Source organism: Tenrec ecaudatus, chromosome 10 (genome assembly GCF_050624435.1).
Source record: "Tenrec ecaudatus isolate mTenEca1 chromosome 10, mTenEca1.hap1, whole genome shotgun sequence".
NCBI classification, from domain to species: Eukaryota; Metazoa; Chordata; class Mammalia; order Afrosoricida; family Tenrecidae; genus Tenrec; species Tenrec ecaudatus.
In genome coordinates, this window is record NC_134539.1 from 123843987 (window position 1) to 123867092 (window position 23106).

The 23106-nt window shown below is 52.1% G+C and overlaps 1 protein-coding gene and 1 pseudogene across 1 annotated transcript in view; one reads left to right on the forward strand and one right to left on the reverse strand.

Annotated features, from left to right (window-relative positions):
* Positions 1–10145, forward strand: part of TEX14 (testis expressed 14, intercellular bridge forming factor) — a 72370-nt gene extending 62225 nt beyond the window's left edge. Inside the window, exons 27-32 of the mRNA XM_075559630.1 lie at positions 1606–1689; positions 2183–2264; positions 4972–5064; positions 7296–7390; positions 9176–9227; positions 9956–10145. Coding sequence (XP_075415745.1) covers positions 1606–1689; positions 2183–2264; positions 4972–5064; positions 7296–7390; positions 9176–9227; positions 9956–9992 — 443 coding nt within the window. The 3' untranslated portion in view covers positions 9993–10145. The remainder of the gene's footprint in view (positions 1–1605; positions 1690–2182; positions 2265–4971; positions 5065–7295; positions 7391–9175; positions 9228–9955) is intronic.
* A 1469-nt stretch (positions 10146–11614) lies between these two features.
* LOC142458696 (eukaryotic translation initiation factor 2 subunit 3 pseudogene) lies at positions 11615–13017 on the reverse strand (annotated as a pseudogene).
* Between the last annotated feature and the right edge of the window lie 10089 nt (positions 13018–23106).

The window sequence follows — 23106 nt, forward strand, 5'->3', positions numbered from 1 at the left end:
TTCCAAGGCTGGACATCTATATGGGAGCAAGGCATTTCTTTAGGAAGTAAAAAAGTGTATACTCTGCCTTCTGCCTTTCCATGTCAACCGTTCCTATTGAGTTTCTTCTGATTTGTAGACTGGGAGAAAATCTGAAACACATCCGTAGGAGCCCTGGTGGCGTAGTGGTTTTGATCTGGCTGTTACCTGCAAGGTCAGCAGTTTGAACCCACCAGCCCCCCTGAGGCTTTCTACTCCCGTTCGGAGCCTCAGTCTCGGAAGCTCCCCAGGGCAGCCCTACTCTGTTCTGTGTCAGCATGAACTCAACGGCAGCAGAGGTGGGGTAAACTTGGGTGGCTTTGATGTGACTAATATCTCGAGGGAGGATAAGATAAGTACACGATCCAGGCTGTAGACACATTGTTGCGCAGTCATTTCTGACCCGTCGTGGCCCTTTAGCTCAGAGGGGATGGTCCCATGAGGACTCCCACAGGAGAACCGTCCCTTAGCTTTTCCAAAGTTGTGAATCTCTTGACCGGCAACTGGCGGCTTGTTGCCGCCGGCCTGTGTTTTCGGTTGGCAACCAAGTGCTTTAGCCCCCGTACCCCCGGGGTCCTGAGTGCTTCACCGCCCAGCTGCCAACTCTGACTCTGCTGCTTTCGATCTCTGAGGTTTGAGGCCAGTTCCACCTTGATTCTCCTGCTAAAGAGGAGGAGCCCGAATGGGGCGTGCTCACAGGGATGCTATGCAGCTCATGGGGGAACGGGTATGGAGCGTCGGCACGGCGCCTGCCACCCAGGGCTCTGGACGGCCACTGTCCTCAGCAGCATCTCTCTTTTTAGTGCCGGGGACTTTCCCAGGCTTGACCCTGCCGTGTCCTAGAGCGGGGTCGGCAAGCTTTCCCTGGAGACAGAGGAGCTGCCCTGTCCTTCACAGTAATCTAAAGTCATGAGAGCTGCACGTACATTTTCCCAGACAAATGACATCGCCGCTGTCTGACTAACCTCTTTCACCTTTTCCAGTGTTACTGCAGAGCCACGTGCACATACAGAGAGCCACACAGCCCAACACAAAGGAAGACTCACTACTGAGTCGATGCTGACTCCCTGCGACTCTTTGGACAGAGTAGAGCTGCCCTGTGGGTCTCTGAGATGGTCCCTCTTCCTGGCGGCAGAGAGCCTCCATCTCCCATGGCAGTTGGAAGTCTACTTTGTAACCACACTAGGCCACCAGGGCTACTTGAATCAGATGGCTGGGCCTCACCCCAGGATTTCTGACTCAAGGGGTGCAGCGGGTAGGGTGGAGAATTTGCATTTCTAACAAGTTCCCGGGTTATACAGATGCTGCGGTCCTTGGAGAAACTGGGGTGACATGTAATCCAAACCAAGTGCGGCTGACCCAATTCTGACTCAGGGAGACAGCTCAACGTGTGACAGAGTCGGCTGTCCCCCAGGGTTTCCTGGGCTCCGATCTTCAGAAGCAGATATCCAGGCCTCCCTCCCACCCCTGCCCGGAGTCGCCACTGGGCAGGTTCAAGCTGCCCACCTTTAGGTTGGTAGTGCCAGCTGTTCATGCCGCCCAAGCTCCCGGAAAAGCACACAGTTGGTTTCTGTTTGGTTGTGACAGAGCATCTGAAGCAGCAGCAGGCCGCAGCCACCATGCCGGTGGAGGACACAGCCACAGGGAGGGGCCCTGGCAGCTCTGAAAATGGTAGGCCATCTCCCTCCCCACAAAGGCTGCCTGCCTGCAGTATTAAGTAAAATGGCATATGCAAAATGCCTGGCACACATCTAAGGTGCACTCTTCCTCACCTCGCTTCCTTAAGGGGCTCCATCCGTGGACACATCTTGCAGATGAGAACAGGCTGTGATTTCCACCCCACCCCACAGCAGAATGGTGCTTTGTTTTTCAGGGAGCCTTGCTTCCTGTGGTGGGTACGCTTTCTTTCCTTGGCTTCCTTCGCTCCCGCTTTCTCGCTCGACCCCTGGCACAGGCAGAGCTTCCTGTTGCTTCACCTGGCACCAAGGAGCACCCAGACCCCAGAAGCAGCTGCTGGGAGCACAGGTCTCCGCAGACGCCACCCGCCCTGCTCTCGTGGGAAGAGAACCGGGGTGGCATACTGCAGGCTGCTCCATTTCAGGGCAAGGCTTTCTAAAGCGTCTTCCTGTTCTTCTCATACAGTTAATTCTTTCCCCTGTTTTAGCAGAACAGGAACCTGACAGTAAGAGAGAAGACGGCAGTAAACTTGGGAGCAGAGAAACAGAGGATCCAGAAGACACAGACAGGTGACAGAAGACGGGACGTGTGAAAGGAATCTAAAATGTTTATTAGTTTTTTTCTAGGATTGTGCGCAAGGAGGAAAAAAGAAACCCAACAACTTCCCAGTATTTTTTTTTTTTTGCTAGTGCAGTAGCCCTTGTTTCTAAAAGCTGTTATTTTGTTTTTAACTTCATCCTGGGAGGCAAACAGGTTTCGACCACTTAGAGAACATTTTAGTTAGAGCCCGTGGAGGCCAATAATTAGCTCTTTCTTAGCCAAGTAAGAGAAGATGCAGCGACCGTGCAGACAGTTCAGTCTTCCTCTGAAACCCAGCTTTCCCTGGTGTGGGGCTCTCTCCCCTCTGACCCGGGCTGTAAGAGAAGCCGCTTCACCTCGCCTCCTCTGCCTCTTGGCTTCTGCAAGTGCTGTTCACGGCCAGCAGACACAGGATGCAAGGGAATGCCCAAAGACTCAGGATCAATAGTGTGCAGAAATACTGTGATTTCACAGGAAAATCACTTACCGAGTTAGGTCCTCGTTTCATCAGTTCTGCACATGTTCGTTAAAGCCGTTAGTTGCTTTTACACGATGTGTCGGCACCCTCACTATGTCCATTCTGGGTTCTGTCTCCATTCACTTTGCTCCTTCTCCAAAAGCCAGCTCCCTGCCATCGAGTCGGCTCCGACCCATGCAGGACGGGCAGGACTGCTCCTGTGGGCTTCTGACCGTAGCTCTCTCTGTCTTTCTCCTCAGTCCAGACCAATCCTCAAAACACCTTAGAAACTATTCAAGAGCCATAAATGTCTTTTTACAAACAAATGAAATCACCATTATCTGACTATAGTTTTATTTTCGTTTTCAATCTTATTTCCGAGTCACATGTGTGTGCCGAAGGGGCTGCAGAAGGCTCTCAAGCTGCTGTTGCAGACCCTGCTCTAGGGAACTGGCCGCCGTTAGGTCTCGTTTACACGGATGTTTTGAAGACGGTCATGCTCCTCAGCAATACTATTCATTTTTTGAGCCACTCTGTTTGGGCTCATCGGCAGCTTCATGGTTTGAGTTCCAAATCCAAAGGTATCCCAGGCGATGGTCTCAGGGGCCCCTCTGGTCTCCACCAGTCAAGCACGTCTGGGCTCTTGTAGAAATTTAGATTTTGTCCTCCATTTCCCCACTCGTTCTCTGTGACTATTGCTTTGTCCTGGGCCACATGGTAGAGGTAGCCGGTGCCGCCCAGTTCTGGGCTCCGGGAGTGTGGATGTGGGTCACACAGACCGTTAGCTTGTTTGAGGGTTTAGCACAGCGGTTCAAAACCTTCCTCATGCCGTGACCCTTTCATACAGTTCCTCAGGTTGTAGTGACCCCCCAACCAAAACCTTATTTTCGTTACTACTTCATCACTGTCATTTGCTACTGTTCTGAATTGGGAGACCCTGTGAAAGGGTCGTTCGACCCCCGCCCCCAAGGGGTCTTGACCCACAGGTTGAGAACTGCTGGTCTAGCAGGCGCACGCAGCTACTCCTGTACTCATGGCTGAAGGTGGCTCCTCCTCTATCAGGGAAGGTTGTCCTCTTCAGCTTTGGAGGGCCAGGATGCCCCCTAGACGGTGAGATGAGCCGGACTGCCCGGGGACCGACGAACGACAAACGGTACAGCCAGATAGCCCTCACAGTGACTCCTTCTTTGACTTCCTCCTTTCTCTCTACTTCAGATGTGGGTACACCAAAAGTTGATCTCAGGTGGCCATTCAGAAGCTTTTAAGATCCAGGTGTCTCAACAAATGAGGGTGGGGAGGACATTATCTGTACGTGCTATGTCGCACCATTGACCAAATTGCCTCTGAGACCCAGTAACCCAGTCCTGCCAGGTGTATGTTTATGTCTGAGAAGTATCCTCACCCTGACCTGGCTCTGAGGACCCAGGAAAGCCATGCATAGTACCCTCAGCTGCAGGTGACAGAGCCTCTCCCTCTGCCTCACCAGACACCTGGAGGTTGGCAGCACGGGGCTGGTGTGGCCGCTCAGTGATACCACCCGCGACATAGGCTCTGTTGATCATCTTGCTCTGCCACTTGTCCTCGGGCACCTCCTGGCTGCAAGACCGCTGCCACCCACGCCCCAGGCAGAGAGGAGGGGTGTGGGGCAAGGCAGTAAGCCAGCTGACTGCCCCTCTTGATCCAGAGGTGAATGCCGTGGAAGAGGAAGGCCCTGGAGAAGGGGGTTAGGAATAGCTTTTGGGTAATTAATCCAGTGCCTGTCATACCGGTACTTCAAGAGATACAGAAGGAAGGAGAAGAGGGAGAGAGACAAGCAAAGGGAGAAGACAAAGAGGCAAAGGAAAACATGATGAATTTTTGTTTTTCCAAATTTGTAATTTAAAAAACCACTTTATTGGGGGCTCATACAACTCTTACACAATCCATCCATCCATCCATTGTGTCAAGCACATTTGTATATTTGTTACCATCATCATTCTCAAAACATTTGCTTTCTGCTTGAGCATCAGCCCCTCATTTTTTCCCCTCCCTGCCCCCTCTCCCTCATGAACCCTTGATAATTTATAAATTATTAATATTTTGTCATGTCTTACACTGTCCAACGTCTTCCTTCACCCACTATTTAAAAAGAGAAACGGTTGAGGAGCCTTTTTCTGGGATGTGTGATGTAACTCCGCTCCTCCATTGCCCCAGAGTGGCTGTGACTTGTGTCTCGATTCTCTCTGCTTGCCCGTGGACAGAGCTCACTCTACCCTCGACGAGGACCTGGAGAAGTGGCTGCAGGCACCTGAGGAGAGCAGGGGACGCCGGGACCTTCCAGAGGGCTCAGCAAGGTTGTAGTGTTTCCCACTGGGGACCCTGTCCTCTTTCGGGAAGCAGGGCTGGCTTGGTGTGGTGTGTTGGTCTGTCTGTTGGCTTTGTCCTTCCTGTCTAGACTCCTGGGAGCATGAGTGTCCGTTGATGGCCTTCCACTGGCCTTGCTCAGGCAGCCCTGACTCGGTCTGTCGGACTCTGGAGCTGACTCCTCTCCTGGAGACACCCACAGTGCTCAACGCAGGGAGGAGCCAGAGCGCTGTCAGGGCAGAGGGGCCCTGCCTCCTGCAACATTTCATCAGTCATCAAGTTGACAGATAACACAAATGGAGGAAGGGAGGCTAATTTGAGGGGTAATTGACTCGGACTCAAAGTGGCCCCGTTAGGCTGACATGCTCCATCTGTCTGAAGATAAAAGCGAGCAGTTACCCCCCAAAAGCAGAGAAGGGACTTTACTGGGATTTTCTTTTTGTAATCAGAATCTCCTGTTTGCTCTGCCTTCATTGAGGGCAGGGAGTGTGCCTCTCTGCCACGCTAGGGATTCCAGAAATGCGTCCTGGGGCACGACACAGCAGCTGTGAGCCTCCCTGCCGTCAAGTCAAGTCCACTCACAGCGACCCTGCAGGGCAGAGGGGGTTCCCCCATAGCGCGACAATGGCTACATTTCCACAGAAGCAAACGGCCACATCTTTCTCCTATGGAGCAGCTGGTGGATTCGAAATGCTGGTCTTTGGGTTGGTAGCCAAGTGCTGTAGTCACTGTGCTGCCCAGGTTCCGGAGAGGCCAGAGCGGCATGAATGAGGCTGGATGAACAGAAACGGGCTGTGCAGATCAGGACAGTCATCTCATGTTGACCAGACTTCTAGGCCACGATGTGGGGTTCCATTCTGTGAACCCCATTTTAAAAGGGGCATCAACCGCCAGGAGTGGGTGGCTGCAGTCAGGAGTTTGGGAACCGTGTCCTGTGAGGACAGCTGAAAGAGCCAGGGAGGCTCCATCTGAAGAAGAACAGATTTGATCGCTGCCTTTAACTGCCTGGACTACTGAGTTGTAAAGGGAAGAGAGAGCGTCTCTTACTCTCTTCTGAAGAAGCTGCAGAGTAACCGATTTTCACCCCGTAGCTGCATGACCTTCCTTTCAAAGAGTCATTGCTGTCTGAAGGTGGAGCCAGCTGCCACACCTCCTGCTGTGCATGGGAGAAAGACAGGGCTTTCTGCTGCCATGAGGGTGACAGTCTCAGAAACCACAGGGCCCTTCTCCCTGTCCTGTAAGGTTGCTGTGAGTCGGCAGCAATGGGATTGATGGCAATGAGTTTGGAGAGTGTTGCCCGAGCAGAGCCAGTGAGTGGACCCTCAGGTCTAGGATATGGGGCTGGAGAAGGTAGCCCCAGGCCGCTTCTCTCTCTAGCGCTAGGACTAATCATGTTGGGAGGGTATGAGGAAGAGAATTCTTCCCACCTTGGCTGGATTTGATCATTAGTTTTGTTTCAATGATTAGTCTTGCATATCCACCAAATGCAAACAGGAGAGAGATCCCTGGGCAGGATGGGGGTTGGCTCAGCAGCACCCATGGCCACTGAGAGCTGAGCACTGAGCTGGGGCTGGAGGTGCAGTGCACAAGAAGGCCTCTGCTCTCAAGGAGCGCCCCATCACTCGACCGGCAGGGCGTGGGGTGTTTGGGTATTTAAACGATTCAGATCCGTCACTCAGCATTTCAGGAAAATGAACCCACTGGGTTAAGCAGTCAGGATGCCACCAGAGGGGCTCTTCTGGAGGGCCCCAAAACTTAGACCAGACTCACTTTCCGCATCGATGACGAGGACTCAGTGACCCTGTGGGTTTCTCAGGCCACCTCCTGAAAGGCAGAAGGTAGTTGAGGTTAACAGCCCCCAGGGCTCCTTGGTCAACAAAAGGGTGGCCATTGGACGGACTGAATTGCTTTGTTTCTTTGAGACAGTATAGAGGAGTAGTTGAGAGGAGACATCCTGGATTGGGAGCCCAGCCCCAAGACTGACTGGTGTGAAACAGCTTCCCGGTCTCCCAGTGTCCCCACCTTTGTATGGGGATGGTGTGATACCGGCCCTAAAGGGGCGAATAGGCCTCAAGCCCTTGAACCTGGGCTTGGCACACAGAGAAAAACACAGATTAGTCAGAAAGCGTTAGGTAATGCGTATGTTAGGTAACTGGGACTGCTACTTTTGGGAGGAGGTCTGGCCACATGATTGAATGCCCCCAAATGATTGTCGTTGAAGGGAGACCAACACCCAGGACCAAGAAGTTGGTGACAAGAAGAGCGCCAAGCCAGAGAGAAGGAAGTCAGAGAGCTTTTTAGGGACTTCGGAAGAAGGTACGAATGCGCAGTTGTTTTGAATGTTGTGTACGTATCGTGATGGGGGTTTGGGGACCATCACTGTTATTTAGACAGCAGTCCATGTCCCAGCGACGGCAGGCCATCCTCTCCCGTGTAGCTGCGAATCTCTGTGCACTGCCAGCCATCCCAGCTCCATGGCTGAAGGGAGCCCTCCGCCTGCCTCGTGACCCTCATCTTGCGCACTGTCCTAATGGTGTGGACCCTTCAAAAACGTCCTAAAATGAGCTCACCCAGAGGCTACAGACTCCAATAAGGACTATTCTATTCTGGATTTTCAGGGGGGGGGTGTCTACAAGTCCTGTGAAAGTTGTAAATAACCTTAATTTAAAAATTATTTTGCTAGAGCTTTAGGGCTTCTGCTAGGCCATTCAGCGACTCCCTTCTATATTTGTGCCTCCTCCTCAGAAAGTTAGGGACATTGACGCGTTTCCATCCCTGGACCCCCTTTGCGCCCCTCCGTGGTCCGTTGTCATCCTCCGCCCTGCCCTGCCCTGCCCTGCGCCTCAGGAGGCTGGCCCTCCGGGACTGCATCTCTGGGGCTTCCTGGCCAGCTGACTTCCTGTTGGCCGGTGGGACCAGAGGACAGGACAGAGGCAGGGTGTTCCTTCCCCTTGCTCCCTGTTTCCGAACCTTGTCTCTGCTAGAAGCAGCGGCTCTCCAAAGCGGCCCATCCTCTCCGGTTCCAGCTCGCCCTGGTCCCCACACCTGCTCCCTTGCTTGTCCCTCAGACATAGAAGTCGTGTGGCTTCCCGCTGCTGCTAGTCACTGGCCCCTTTGCTCCTCCATCCCAGACTACACCTCTCTAAGTGGCCACTTTGTTCTGGGGCAAGTTCTGATTCCCACAGGCACAGGCACAGGCTTCTAGTGTCACAACATTTCAGCTGCTGCTGAGTCCCCGAGAGGGTATGCAGCCCTCTTGAATCCGTGCCGCTAGAGCCCGTGGCTAAGGTAGGGGGTTAGAGCAGGCTGAGAGGGGACACCCATCCCCTGAGGTTGGTTTGTTTGTTTGTTTTTTAAACTCATTTCATTGGAGCTCATAGTACTCATCACAGTCCATACGTACATCAGTTGTGTAAAGCTCATTTGTACATTCTTTGCCCTCCTCATTCTCAAGACATGTGCTCTCCACCTAAGCCCCTGCCGTCAGCTCCTCATTCCCCCTCCCTCCTTGCTTCCCTCTCCCTCCTGAACCCCTGATAATTTATAAATTATCATTATTTTGTCATATCTTACACTGTCTGTCATCTCCCTTCACCCACTTTTCTGTTGTCCGTCCCCCAGGGAAGAGGAGGTTATATGTAGATCCTTGTAATTGGTTCTCCCTTTCCACCCCATCCGAGTTTTTAATCGAATGTTCCCTCTCCAGAACTGGAGGATTCCTGGATACCACTGCCAACCACACCGATCACAATAGAAGAGCCTAGACACAGTAGGAGAAAAATGTGGAACAAAATTTACAATTTTAGAAAAGATCATTTTCACTGGTCTGGCAGAGAGACCCCACCCCACCCACACCAAAACTACAGCCCTTCCACATCCTTCAAACCTGGAAATGAACCCACATAAAAGGATTAACTGTTTAGTAATTAAGTAAAAAACTAATTCTTGAAAGAAAAAAAGCAATTATTTCTGAAAAATAAAACAAGGTTTTATCCAAAGGATTCAAAGAGTCTACCTTAGGTTGACAGGACTTCTCCTTACTGCCTCTCTTTGACCTCAAAGTAATCCGATTTTTTTTCCTTCCTCCTGTATTTCATCAAGATGAACTGAAACCTTGTTTTTGGAAGCGGCTCGGTTGGTCCGAACCCTCCAGGTAATGAGATAGCAGATGTTTACAGGTCCAGGCTCACTGTTTATAGACAGCACGAGCAGACTGTAAACATTTGTCAGCACCTAAATAAATATTTAATGACAAAAACGTAATTAAGGCAAGGGTGCTCGGTTTAAAAAAATGCACAGTTTCCAATGACAAGGGTGGAGATGTTGGACGGCTGACCACAGGATGGTGGCTCAGAGCCATGTGCCGGCCTGTGGCCCTCCGAGGAAGCAGAGGAGGCCAGCTGCTCCCATGTAGAAGTACCTCCTTGGAAATCCTGCATAGGTCACTATGAGTTGGAATTGATTCAATGGCAGTGGGTTGTATTTTTTTTTTTTGAGTTTATAGTGAATTAAAATAGAAGCTAAAGTTAATCCTACCTTGTCTGATTCAGTAAGCCAGCACAAGGCCCATTTTAGCAGAGGTAGTACAGAGAGTCTGTCTACCAGCGGCTTTACAGTTGTCTTGCATTTCTGTGATAGATACTCATTGATCATCAACTCAAAAACTCACTGCATTGAGTCTATTCCAGCTCAGCCTCTAGAGCTGCCCCTGTGGGTTTCGGAAACTGAGTAGAAAGCCCCATCTGTCTGTCTCCCGATGATCAAAACCCAAACCCCTTTCCTTTGAATTCAGTTGAGTAGAAAGAGAGGGTGTTTTGTGTCATTAAAACACACACTCAATTCAAAACTCCCCTTTTTGTCCTTTACAATTCCTGCCCGCAGGATAATCGTGCTGGACCAGAGCGACTTGTCAGACTGACCCGAAGTGGGTCACGGATGGCCTCCAGCCCCAGTTTCAGCGTCCCAGTCGTGAGCTCATCTGCTGCAGTTCCCCTCGGGGCCACAGTTCAGTAACACGCCCTGCCCGGCTGCCACAGTAGACTGACGGGCCTGTGCCTTGTATATCTGAGAAGTGAGCATAGTTTTGATGGAAAAAATTTCTCATTGTGCCTTTTGGTCTTTTGTGTGTTTTTTTGTTGATAATAGATTTTAGAAAGCTTTAACTTCTGTTAGACAATAAAATGTTCACCTTTCCTACTTGTTAGGTTTCAACTGTGTGAGATGTTGTTTCTGCGTCTGAGTTAGTAGGAGGGAGGAGAAGAAAAGCATTCCCCCCGAAAGGTTGTGATTTAACAGGCAACCACCGCTGCCGCGCATCATGCAACTGGCCCGGGTTCTTACCAGAAACTCTGCCCTCATTGGTCGGATCGCCCATTCCAGCCAGACTTGGTCCACACACTAAAAGGACAGATAGGTCCTCAGGACCAATATTGAGAGCAGCCATCCCAAGAGGGGAAGCGGAAGGGGGAGGTTGGGTGAGAAAAGGGGAATCGATCACAATGATATACATAGACCCCCTTCCCTGGGAATGGACAACAGAAAAGTGGGTGAAGGGAGACATCGGTCAGTGTAAGACATGACAAAATAATAATTTATAAATTATCAAGGGTGGAGGGAGGTGAAAAAATGAGAAGCTGATACCAAAGGCTCAAGTAGAAGGAAAATGTTTTGAAAATGATGAGCAAGTACAAATGTGCTTGACATAATGGATGTATGGATTGTGATAAGGGTTATACAAGCCCCCAATAAAATGATTAAAAAACAAAAGTACAGATAGGAATAAAATCCTAAGATACTTTGAACTCCTGAAGAGGAACAAACATCATCTGTGTATTTTGGATTGTGAACCTTACATCATCAGTGTCTTCGAAGAGTAGAATTGTGGTCAAAGAACACACCATTTCTCTGAACGTATCCTCCGAGGCCTGCTGGCCAGACCGTCTATGTACCCAGTCTGCTGTCAGAGCATCTGCCTCCGGTGTGGGGTCTTCACACGAGTGTGAACCTTGTCTTGGAAGCTCTGTGCTGTTGCTCAGTATTAGCTCGCTAGTGTCGTATTGTCTTTTGTTGGTGAAAACCTCCTTGTTCCTCTTAAGAATGGTCACATTTGTATAGTTCCTCACACCTAAAATTTCTCCCCGCACCATTAAAATGGGATTGTACAAATTTGAGCATTTGAAAAGATGACATTTCTTGCTATCGTAGCCAAAGGAAGACTTCCAGAAAACATATATTTGTTTACAAATACGGTACAGTAAAACTGTGGAAGCCAGACCTGTCTGAAAAGAAAACTTGAAATATTTCCCTCTGTCAGGAGAGATGGTAGAGTGATAAGACTGTATCTTGCCAAGGGCAGAAAACCTTTGAGACCCAGAACAGCCAGTCCTGCCGAGTTCCAGTTTGGACCGTTTCACTGTAATACCTCGGGCAGGAAACTGCGGAGTTCAAAGATATTTTCAATACACAGCCCTTCGTTCTCAACATCTGTTTTTGGGGGGGCGGCGGCGATTTTCCAAGTTCATTGTTATTAACTGAGCATCTTCAGCCATCGTCTACGCTTGGCCTGATTGTCGCCCCTCTCCTTGCTGGCCCAGCCAATTAGACGCCAGTGCTTCTCCGCTCTTCATAAGGGTAATTTTCTCTCCTACTTCTGTGCACACAGGATTAGCTAAAACAATTTTGCCCAAATCGACCTTCACGGCACTGACCCGTCCTCTGGTTGACAGGGGTCCAGTGTTCACCATGAGCACTTCATTCTTCGACAGCTTCTGCACCTTGGCTGCTTTCTTGTCCCCTTCAGGACGGACGCCTAGAAGTCGTCTGAGTAGAAAATAGGAAATCTCCAACTGTGAAGATCTCTGGTAAAGCTCCTGCAGCACCAAGTACCTGCCCGACCATTCTGTCCGCTCGGCACAAAGTGGGGTCGATTTTTGTTCCAACTCCAATAAGCCCCCCTGGAGCCGCATACTGAAGATCGTTATGCTCCGCAAAAAGTGACACAATTTTGGAAAAGGTGGGCTTGCACATGAGGTTCCCTCCGCTGTCTTTGGAAACAATACCGGGTCGGACTTCTATCTCTTGGCCCACCTTCAGCACTCCTTTTTAGAAGACTCCCTCCAGCAACACCCCCTTAAGGCCCTGGACCTCACAGCCAGGCTTGCTGACATCAAAGGACAGAATCACGAGTCGGGATTCTGCAGTAAAGTCTCTGGGAGGTACTGGAGTTTTCTTTACTATGCACTCACAGACAACTTCGATGTTGTACTTCAGCTGAGCAGAAATCGGAATAATCGGCACTCCTTCTGCCACCGTGCCTTGTACAAACGCAAGGATTTTGCTGGTCTTTAGCCTGACTTTCTTTCACCAAATCGATTTTATTTTGTAGAATTAAAATATGTTTCAGCTTCATGATTTCTATAGCAGCCAGATGTTCAGATGTCTGTGGCTGGGGACAAGACCCATCACCAGCTATCGGCAGAAGAGCTGCATCCATCACCGAGGCCCCGTTCAGCATGGTAGCCATCAAAATACCATGGCCTGGACAGTCCACGAAGGAAACGTGCCTGACTAATTTGAAGTTCCCTTTGGTCCCTGGAATGTCAAGGAAACTCGTCAGGTGTACCGCTTCCTCAGGCTCTACAGCATTCTGCTCGAGGGCAACTTGGGTCGTCCAGTTTGTAAATCTTAGCATTCGCAAATCCAAGTTTGATGATAATATTTCTTTCCGGTTCATTTTTGAACCTGATGGTGTGGACTCCAGAAATGGCTTTTACAACTGCCGGCTTCCCATGCGCTACATGACCCATCGTGCCAATGCTGATGGTGGCTTGTCTGCTGATGACGTCATGCGACGGTGGTGTCAGTTTGGCAACATCCAGGGTGGTGAGATCCTGCCGAGAAAGATGAGGCTGTCCCAGGGTGACTCCGGCCTCGCTCCCCGCCATCTCGCTCATAGAGCCAGCCGTTCTACTTTCTACTTTGTGTGAGACAAAGCCAACATATAAAACACATAAGGACCGATAGCAGACATATAAACGCTGAGTCACATTATAACATCACCTCTTAGTATTTATAAAGGCTGCAGGCCCCACACAAATGCCTGACCCATGAGGTCTAATATTCTGTCTACAAGGCCAGCAGAAGGGAGTCTTCTCTCCGGACAGTGACTGTAATATGGGCCAATATTACCAGTAATAGTTGTAGCTATGGAGCAACGGTTATGTGCTGAGTAGTAACAAGCTCCTGAGTGAACCCCAGCCTTACAGCTACTATTCGGGTGCCGCTGGCTTACAGACCACATTTTGAGAAAAAGATTTCAAGGACTCTGTTCTCAGGTAGTGACTTCTCATACTGATCGGACAGGAAAACCACCGGAGGAGTTTTAAACTGAAATTGTGTGTGTGTGTGTGTGTGTCTCCGATGAGATGGTTTATTGGATCTGGGGTGGAGTGCTCCAGGTGATTGTAACGTGCAGCCTGGATGGAGAATCAGCGTCCGAAGAAGCAAGTTGGGCTGCGCATAACGAATTAGTTACATGAGAGATGTTTATGGCAGCTTGTTTGTAATCTTAAGAAACTGGAAAGTACCTAGATGTCCAGCCATGAGGGCTGGTGAATAATTTATGGAGCAACCATAAGTGGCCTAATTAGAAATGCTGTTGGGGGTGCAGGATTATTGGCATATGGAGTTAGGAACCCTGTTGGTGCTGTCCAGGAAGCACTGGGTGGCTAACTGCAAGGTCGGTGGGTCAAACCCACCAACTGCTCCCTGGGAGGAAGATGAGGCTGGCTGCCTGCTCTTATAAGACTGACAGCCTCAGAAACCCTAGCTAGACTCCCTAAGAGTCAGAATGGACTGGATGACAGTGGGTTTGGTTTTGTAGATAGAGTGGTGGTGATGGGGGCGGTTTCACTGCCATTATGTTGGCCTGTAACTCATGGGACCCCATGAAGAACAGAACAGGTTGCCACCTGATCCTGCTCCATCCCTGTGATCATCTGTGGACCAGACCATTGTGCTGCATAGGGTTTCATTGACCGGTTTGGGGGAGTAGATTCCCTGGCCTGCCTTCCTAATCTCACTCAGTCTGGAAGCGCCACTGATTCCCGCTTAGCATCGGAATGACACAGAGCCTTCCTGACAGATGGGTGGTCCTCATCAGATACATCAGCCAGAACCGGACCCAGGTCTCCTTCGTGGGAGGGGACATTCTACCACTGACCCAGCAGCACCTCGAGGTAGGTAGAGTAGGGCTCCCAACTGTAAATTCATAGATAATTAACTGCGTGCATGTAGTTGATGCATACAGACATCTCTGGAAAAATGCCTATTGGAACGGTGGTTCTTTCCCAGGTGATAGCGAGATGCCATCGGGTCCGTTTGGACCCATAGCCACTCTGTACACAACGGAACCAACACCGAACGGTCGTATGTGATCCTCAGGATGGCGCCCGTGCCCGGGCCTACAGTTGCAGCCACTGTGTATCATTCATGGTAAGCTGTTTTCACTTGGGGACCAGAAAAGGCTTGCTATGGTTAGTTGCCATCGAGTCAGGCCTGGTTCAAGGTGACCCCGTGTGCAGAATGGAACTGCTCCACAGGAGTTTCCAGGCTGTGGCCGTAGGGAAGCAGACCGCCAGGACTTCCAAGGTATCTCTAGGTGGGTTTGAACCGCCAGCTTCTGATGAGCAGTCGCTTGCACCAACCAGGGACTTCAGAGTATGGGGATGCTTACCTCCATGGGAGGGAGACATGGCTAGGATTTTATGATGATCAGCTAGAAATCTAATCAGTTATGTTGTACAGCATATGAAGAACAACATCGCATTAGAAGGGTCAGTGTGTGGCAGTGTCTTCCCACGTGGGCCTCCACGGCCACCTGAGTGCCCTCGCCACGTGGCAGCTGGCATAACTGCATGTCCTACTGACGATCCAGCCTCGGCTGGCACACACCATTTGTTCTGCTGTGTTCTGTGGATTCAGAGTCAGGGTGACTTTCAGGAGTTAAGAATCAGGGGGCTACCTATTGGACCGACTGGATCAAGTTCCTAAGACCACTTGGCAGCCAGCCAGGGGGCCATCCCTGGCACGCCTGTACCTTACTGTATGTCTTTCAAAAGAAAACAGTGTGACAGAGAGTTTACCTGTGATAGCACACCTTATCCCCATCACACTGCTGCCAGGTGGGAGAGCAAAGGGGGGGCACCCTCAGAGAACCCCCGTGTCTCAGACATTTCTGAGTTATTTATCATGAGGAAAATGCCAGGTTCTCTGTTATAGTTTGATCACTTGTGCTAAAATCATCCTTTATTATATTGAAATTGAATACTAATTATTGATGAAAATGGTACATTTTCATAAATGAGGAAAAGATTCATTTTCCCCAATGTTAGGCGAATATAAACATTATTTCGAAGATTAGAAAAGTCTGTCAACCGCCTTAAGGTTACATGTTGATGGGAAAAATTCAAACTGCCTCTTAACAATGAGAAATGGAATATATATAGGCCAAAAGACAAATAAGCATTACATATGGTTTTATGACTAAAAGCTATATTACTATAAAATCCAAACAAACTCACTACCATTGGGTCGATGCCAACTCATAGTGACCCTATAGGAGAAGCTAGAACTGCCCCTGTGGCTTTCCAAGACTGCAGGTCTTTGCGGGAGTAGAAGGCCCATCTTTCTCCCAAGGAGAAGCTGGTGGTTTCAAACTGCTGACCTTGCAGTTAGCAGCCCAACGCATAACCGCTAAGTCACCAGGGCTCCTACATAGCAACAGACTATCGTATTTAAGGTATAATCTCATAGGGATGTTTTGTATCAGTCAGCCAGTCTCAATTTTATGATGACAAGATATCAAATGAATACTCATCAACAATCTTCACATTAACCTGGCTTATACTGAGTGTCTTCAAGATATCTCACTTGTAAATACTTTCCAACTTTTCCCCTGGCTGAGGGTTTTTGTAGGGTAAAGACCATGTCAGTAGCTTAAGATTTCTTGAGATCTACGTTACTAATGCTGTTTCTGATTTCACCATCACCTCTCTAATTAAGGCTGCTTTTAAAAGAGTTCAGAAACCTCTGGTCCAGCTGGATTTGTAAGGTAGAATTGGGATCATGATAGTGGGGAGAAGGAAGCACTAGGGAACTAGAGGAAAATTGTATGTTTCATCATTGCTACACTGCACATGACTGGCTCATCTCCCCACTGGTACAGCTCAGAGCTGGAAACACAGGGAATCCACGGCAGATAAACCCCTCAGGACCAATAATGAGGGTAGAGATACCAAGAGGGTAAGGGGAAGGTGGGGGAGAACGGGGGAACTGATCACAAGGATCTACATATAACCCCCTCCCTGGGGGACAGACAACAGAAAAGTGGGTGAAGGGAGACGTCGGACAGTGTAAGACATGAAAACATAATAACTTATAAGTTATCAAGGGTTCGTGAGGGAGGCGGGGCGAGGAGGGAGGGGGAAAAGGAGCAGATACCAAGGGCTCAAGTAGAAAAACAGTCTTGAGAATGATGAGGGCAGCAAACGTGCTAGACACGATGGATGGATGGATGTGTGGACTGTGATGAGAGTTGTACGAGCCCCCAATAAAATGATTTTTTTAAAGGGGGGGAAAAAGTTCAGAAACAAAGAGTTTGAGCATTCTAGAACTAACGGGTGATGATGGGTTAGAGCCAAGAGTGCCATGCTGGATGCGTCAGGAACTGTGTCTGAAAGAGAGGAGTAGGTAAGGGGGAAGAAAGGTGACGGGATCCAAAACGATCATCCAAGTCGGGAGGTCACTTCAAAATGGGGAGAGCCGGGACCCAGCTCATGAGCCACCTTGGTTAAAGGGGTCCACCGTTTATTCTGTGACGCCAGGGATGCAGGAGTGCTTCTGGGCTCCTTGTCCAAGGGGCACAGCCAGTCACTTGTGATGGAAACCAGCAACTGTCTAACTCCAAGTCCCTTCTGAAACAGGATGCTCTCTTCTGGACCAAGATGTATGAGAACTGGTGTGAGCAACCTGAACGTTCTACCCCGGGGTCAACCAAACCCTGGAAAAGGTTAGAGATCCATTTTCTTGGCTTGTATACGGTGTAGTACCACACAAAGCTGGGACGACGTAAGATCTCATACCTGATTAAGGCTAGGGCTTGATAGGTTTGAGTAGCCTTGCCTTAATAGGATATCCTGGCCGATTCCTTCTTTAAATTAGTCTCTGAGAAGTCCTAGAATCTGAGCAGAGGAAGGAAGGGTCTGGAACCTTCCCTACATCCCAGGAAATCTGGGTTTCGGTAAGAACACAGCCCAAGGCTTGGTGGTGCCAACGCCAAAACCAAATCTGCAGTTTCCTTTTGGGCAAAGCCTGAGATTCTCTGAAAAATTGTGGCTGGTGGCCAGGATGGTTAATAGGAAGCCCTTCCTTTATGACATCAGCGGGCAGCTAGCTAGGGGGCTGCGGGAGACATTCTTGGGACAGCTGCTCTTACACAGAGGGTGACTACTCGGACTTCATTCGGACCATGGGATCTTCTCAGAGAGGCACAGTCTACCAGTTGGTCAAGACGAATAAAGTTGGGTCCAAAGTGGCAGTGGCAGCACACAAAGGGGCCGAGGTTAGTGGCGGGGCCCCTCACCGGGGACATGGGTCCACTGCTACCTCACACCATCGAAGTATTGCCAACTCCGTGACCTCCCCTCCGAGTCGGAAGTCAGAGGCTGTGCAGCACACCGCAGCCGACCATGCCCGCTCCTCCCTGCCGTCGGGGGGGCCTAGTGGCAGGGCTTCTGTCCCTCGGGGCTTCGAGAGCCAGACCCGGCCAAGATCCGAGGCTTCCCGCCAAAGCTCCTCTCTCCAGAAAGGCCCGCACACGCAGTCCATTGCCCACAATGTCTCCTTACACCGCAGCGTGAACGCCCCGCGGGAGGAGGCCCCACTCCGAGCTGCGGGCCACGAGAGCAGCCTGCGCTCCTGGCTCCCCACGGACGACCGGGCCAATCGCCGGTTGAGTTTTGTGGACGAGAAGGACGACCTAGAAGGCTTGCAAGAGGAAGAGCGGCCGTCCAAGGTCCAGAACCCACAAGGGGTCAGAGTTCCTCGCCGGGTTTCTCTTCATCCAAAGGACGAAGCCGTCCAAACTGACCTCCCTCGGCGAATAGCTCCCGCAGATGCCAGGCCTCCGGAACATGGCAGCTCCCGGGCCTCTGCGGAGCCCCGGGCAGCCCAGAGAAGAACTCCCGGCCCAGAGCCTGATGCGGATGCCCAGGCCCCCTGCTACTCAGCAGGCAAGGCCTTACAAAGGAATGCGAAAATGGAATCCTCCCTCAAACTTTCTGTGCTTAAAGATGTGGGTACTGGGCACCGTAGGCACACAGAGGCCGAGCCCGCTCTGAAGAAGGCTATCCATAACGAACCCAGGGCCACCACAAGGAGCACGCTGTCGCCAGAGGTGGAGGCGAACACCAAGCCCGCAGCCAGAGAGGGCGAGCTCAGCCGCAAGGTCACCATCTCCAAAGGGCCACAGCGCCCAGCTCGGCCAGCGTTCGAGAGCTCCTGCCGATCTTCCACCTTTCAGACCCCAGAGCCTATCTGTAAGCCTCACAACCAGAGGACCCCAGAAACTGTCCACATGGCCGCAGCACCCTCCCGAAAGCCCTGTGTTCACGTGGAACTGGAACTGACCCCTAGGCCCTTACCCCCTCGATCCTTACCTAGGTACGGGCCGGACTCTTCATGGTGGCCCTTGCTCAATCCTGACGCGGAAATGCCCTCCAGCCGGCCAGTGACACCCGATTTTGAACCTCTGTCCCCGGCTCCTCTGGATTCTCTACTGTCCTTTTTTGAAAAGGACTCAAGTTCTTTCACTGAAGATGTGCTCTTCTCCAGAGAGGGGGCAAGTCCATCCCCGCCACCAGCTCCAGAGGCCTCTCCATCACCACCACCACCACCACCACCACCACCACCACCACCACCACCACCACCACCACCACCACCACCACCACCACCACCACCACCACCACCACCACCACCACCAGTCGCTGCCGCCAAACAGTCTTCAGCTGGCCTACCCTTGAGGGACGAGCTGCAGGTCCCCAAGCACACTGCCAAACAACCCATTCAAAGGTTTAGTGCTTTCTTTTTGGGTATGTGAAGAAGCAGACTGTCCGGGTGCAGCCCCCATGTATTGAGGGTGGGATGCTTGGGTGGGCAGGAAAGGCCTCTGCATCCTGGACCTCAGGGTCCCCCTCCTGCAGTGTCAAAGCGAGTCTCATCCTTGAGCCCCAGGGCCCATTTCTGCCCTCTGCTCTGAGCCCCGAGCTAATGACATCCACGGCGATGTGGGGGCCTGGCCGCAAGCACCGACTCTCCAGGCAGCACAGCTTGCATTTTCGATGGAAGGTGGTAGAGTGGTTTGCGGGGCCGGAGGCTGCTTCCCGAGGCGGGTCAGAAAGAGCTGAGCTGGGGTGAGGGCAGGTCAGGGCTACGAAGGAGGTCAAGGTGCCGGCAACCTGCAGAGAAGGATGGGTGTGGAGCTGAGCCTGGGCTTGGTCTTCGGGGAGGGGCGAGGCCCTCACAACATGGCCACAGAGAGGAGGTGTGAGGGAAAGACTGGGAGGGGCAGAGGGGAAGGGGCCATTCAGTCCTCAGCTGGCGCTGGCCCTTGCAGGACACCGGGCTGAGGGCACGCTTGGAGGAGAACCGAGGAGCTAAACAGATGGCGTCAGTCGTGCAGGGTGGGGCGTGCACCTGACATGGAGGGAGGCAAAGCAACCCTCTCCCTTCCTTTCAGATGTCTCTGAGGAGATGTACAATCGTGTCATCTGGTGGCTAAAAGGTCTGTACCCGTCTCTCTCCTGGGGTCCCCGCTGTGGGGCCTGGCGTGGGCAGCCCCGGGTGGCGGGCGGTTCTGTGTCTACAGCTCAGGGTCTGTTAGGAGGGGCTAGCTGGAGTTTGAACGTGAAGCTGCGGAGGAGGAATTTCTCAGAAGGCCCGTTCCTTTGGGGCTCGACCCCCTTTTCTATGTGCAGGGTCTCCCGTCAGTGGGAAGGAAGCCACTTCTCGAATGGAGAGCGGCTTGAAGCCCACAGCTTTCCAATGTGGCAGATCTTAACTGCCAGGTGATGAAAACCCGTTTCACAGCCTGCTCAGGGCTAAGCTCACACGAATCCACGCTGGGGGGTGAGTGTGGGGGGGGAGACCGTCTCCTATGTCTCTGTGGTTCCTTCACACCCTGCTCAAGTCCCCCACCCAGGACCTGGAGAGGTCTGGGTCTTCCGGTTGAGCGAGTCAGTGAGTCGTGCAGGGGACTCTGGAATCCTGAAGAGGGGTGTCCTCAGGCTTTGTAACCCCTGTGCCCTTTGTTTCTTGGCCCCTCTGGTGGGAGAGGCCTCATACCATGTAAGGGAGGCCTCACTGAACGCTGTGGCTGAGAATAGACTTTAGGCCCCTGGACTAGGCTTTAGCCCTGGCAGGAGGGAGTGGGAGCCTGGAATGTGAGCAAGCCCAGGGAGCCCTCCTAGTGCTGCTCAGCAGGGAGCCGAGAAGGGCAGCTCTGCCCCTCAGTGGGAGCAAAGCTGTATTAAAGAGATCTTCAGTGAAGTACGGACTCGGGGCGACATTGGCTAGTTTAAGCCCTGAGTCCACTCTTTCCTGGCTAGGTGAGCTCGGATAAGCCCTTTTACTGTTGCAAGACTGTTTCCCCATCAGTGGGGATGGTCCCCTCCTATAGGGTCATCGTGAAGGCTAACCAAGCCATGGCATGCCAAGGACTTAGGTCCCGGCAGCAGTGAGCACTCGGGAAGTGGCAGCTGTCGATCCTGGGCCACTTGTACTAGGAAGGGATTTGGAGCAGGTTATGCCCAAGTCCATGCGCCGCATCTTCAGTAAAACCCCTCTTTTCCCCTTTCTGCTGGCGCTCTCCGAACTGCACCTGCTGCCCCCCGGGGATGCCTGGCTGCTACTTCTCCCCGATGACAGACGAAGAGGTAAGAAAACCCCTGGGAGATTGCTCCCAGTCTTCCAGCCTAACCAAGTTCCCCTCCTGCCCTGGACAGCGGCGAGTGTGGAGGGACACAGAGCCGGCTTGTGTGGTTGGGCATGTGGTTCAGCTCACGCGCCCGCCTGGCAGAGGGATCAGGTGGGGGCTGACATTTTGGCTGTGGCTCACATCTCCCCCAAGGTGCTATATGAGCCAGTTACAAGACTGGCAAGAAAGCCTAGAGACCAATCAGCAGGCGAGGACTCCTGCCACGTGCTCTGTGGGGAGGTGGCCTGGGCAGCCATCCGTGGATCCGATGGTCCCAGTCATGGGCGCTCCAGGAGGGGCAGCGTCTCTGGGTTCCACACGCTCTGGTTCCTCAGGAGGCAGGCGGTGGACTCTGGTCCCGGCAGCCCTGAGTCCGGGTTGTGGCAGAGTGCCCTGGTCTCACAGTGCCCATTTCTTTTTCTTGCTCTGTGCTTGAGAAGATAGCTAGGCCTCTGCCTGGCTTCATTCTTTCTCCCTGGCCTCCAGCGGACCCCATCCCTGGGCCACCTGGGAGACACCGTGGACTGCACGTGAAAACAAGTCAGGGCTGGGCTGGGCAACCTGAGCTCAGAGAGCAGAACAGCTGAAAAGGAGGTGGCCAGAAATGCCTGTGCCACGGCCTCCTCCCCCCTGCATCCTGAGCTCAGCGGTAGGTGGGAGCAGCTACTTTTAGAGCTTATCTTCACGCAAGACAGCAAATCCTCCCGCCTGCTCTCTGGCTTTGCCTTCCTTCCTCCCCCTGATCCCGTCCGCCCTGCAATAAGCAGCTTCTGTTCCGATGCTGGCACTCGGCTGAACTCGGTGGGGGGCCCACGGCAGCCCCACTGCACACTCTCGGGCTTTGGGACACTCCCCATCTGCTTAGGGAGCTAAGCTGTGCACCGGAAGCAGTTCAACAACAACGTAAAACACACTGTGCTTAAATGTCAGCGTCAATGGAGCAGACTGGGTAAGTGCCGATGGAGGTCGTAGGAGAGGGGGAAGCAGCCGGGGGTCAGGCTATGTGTCCTGCCCCAAGCCAGGGGCACCTTATCTTGTTCATCTCTCCTTGCAAATCCATTCCTTTGCGACGGATGAAGGAAGGGGTTAATGCTTCCCTTCACGTAGGATATGATGCTTGTGATTGAGCGGGATACTCACTCTCCCCCACCCTCACCCCCTTTTTCGGTGCATCTTCTTTTCTTTTAGGAAGTCAAAATCCTTGGCAGCCGGACGGCTCCTTCCCAAAATAGCTCTTATCCTGTCTAGATAATCACAGCTTTCCAGCCCCGTTCGGCAGCAAAGCTGCGCCCCAGAAACTGGGAAGAAGAGATTCCCAGGCAGCTGGACGAGCCGCTCTTTTCCAGCTCTTGGAAGGTGGGCAGCACAGCGTGCTCCAGGGACCGTCCTGGCAAAGCTCGAGAGAGCGGGGCCTCCCCCAGCTTGTCCGCGGCCACGCTGCCCATGGGCAGCCCCAAGATGAAGACACCCGGGTGCTGATGTCCGAGGCCTTGGATTCTCTGATCTGGGAACGGCTGGCCATTGAGTCCGTTCAAAATTCCATTCCTGGCAGGAATTCTCTGGTGGCCCAACCATGGCGCCTGGAACAGAGCGTGTTTGTTGCCGAGCTTCACAAGCCCCTCTGGAGCCACCGCTGGGGACAGTGCTTGACTCACCTTCTCTCTTTGAGTGTCCTCGCAAGTGGCCCCTCAAGGCCTCTTGGGAGTAGCATGGACTTGCTTCTCCACCTTGGATTGTGACCTGAGGGGACGGTCTCCCCAGAGGAGCTGGTGCTGGGCTGAGGGAAGCATTGCAGGTGTTTGGGGTTTGGGTTTGGTATCAGAACTGGCAGAAGCTCAACAGGAAGGTCCCAGCATGCCTTCTGGGTCAGTTGGGGCCGGCTTCTCACACAGGCCTAGGATGTTCTTGGGAATAAAGCAGCTCTTAATGGGGGTGGGGGGGCTGCAGTGTTTCTGATGGATGGGGCTGCCTTGGCCCCAGGATCCTGTGTCCTCAAGGCACC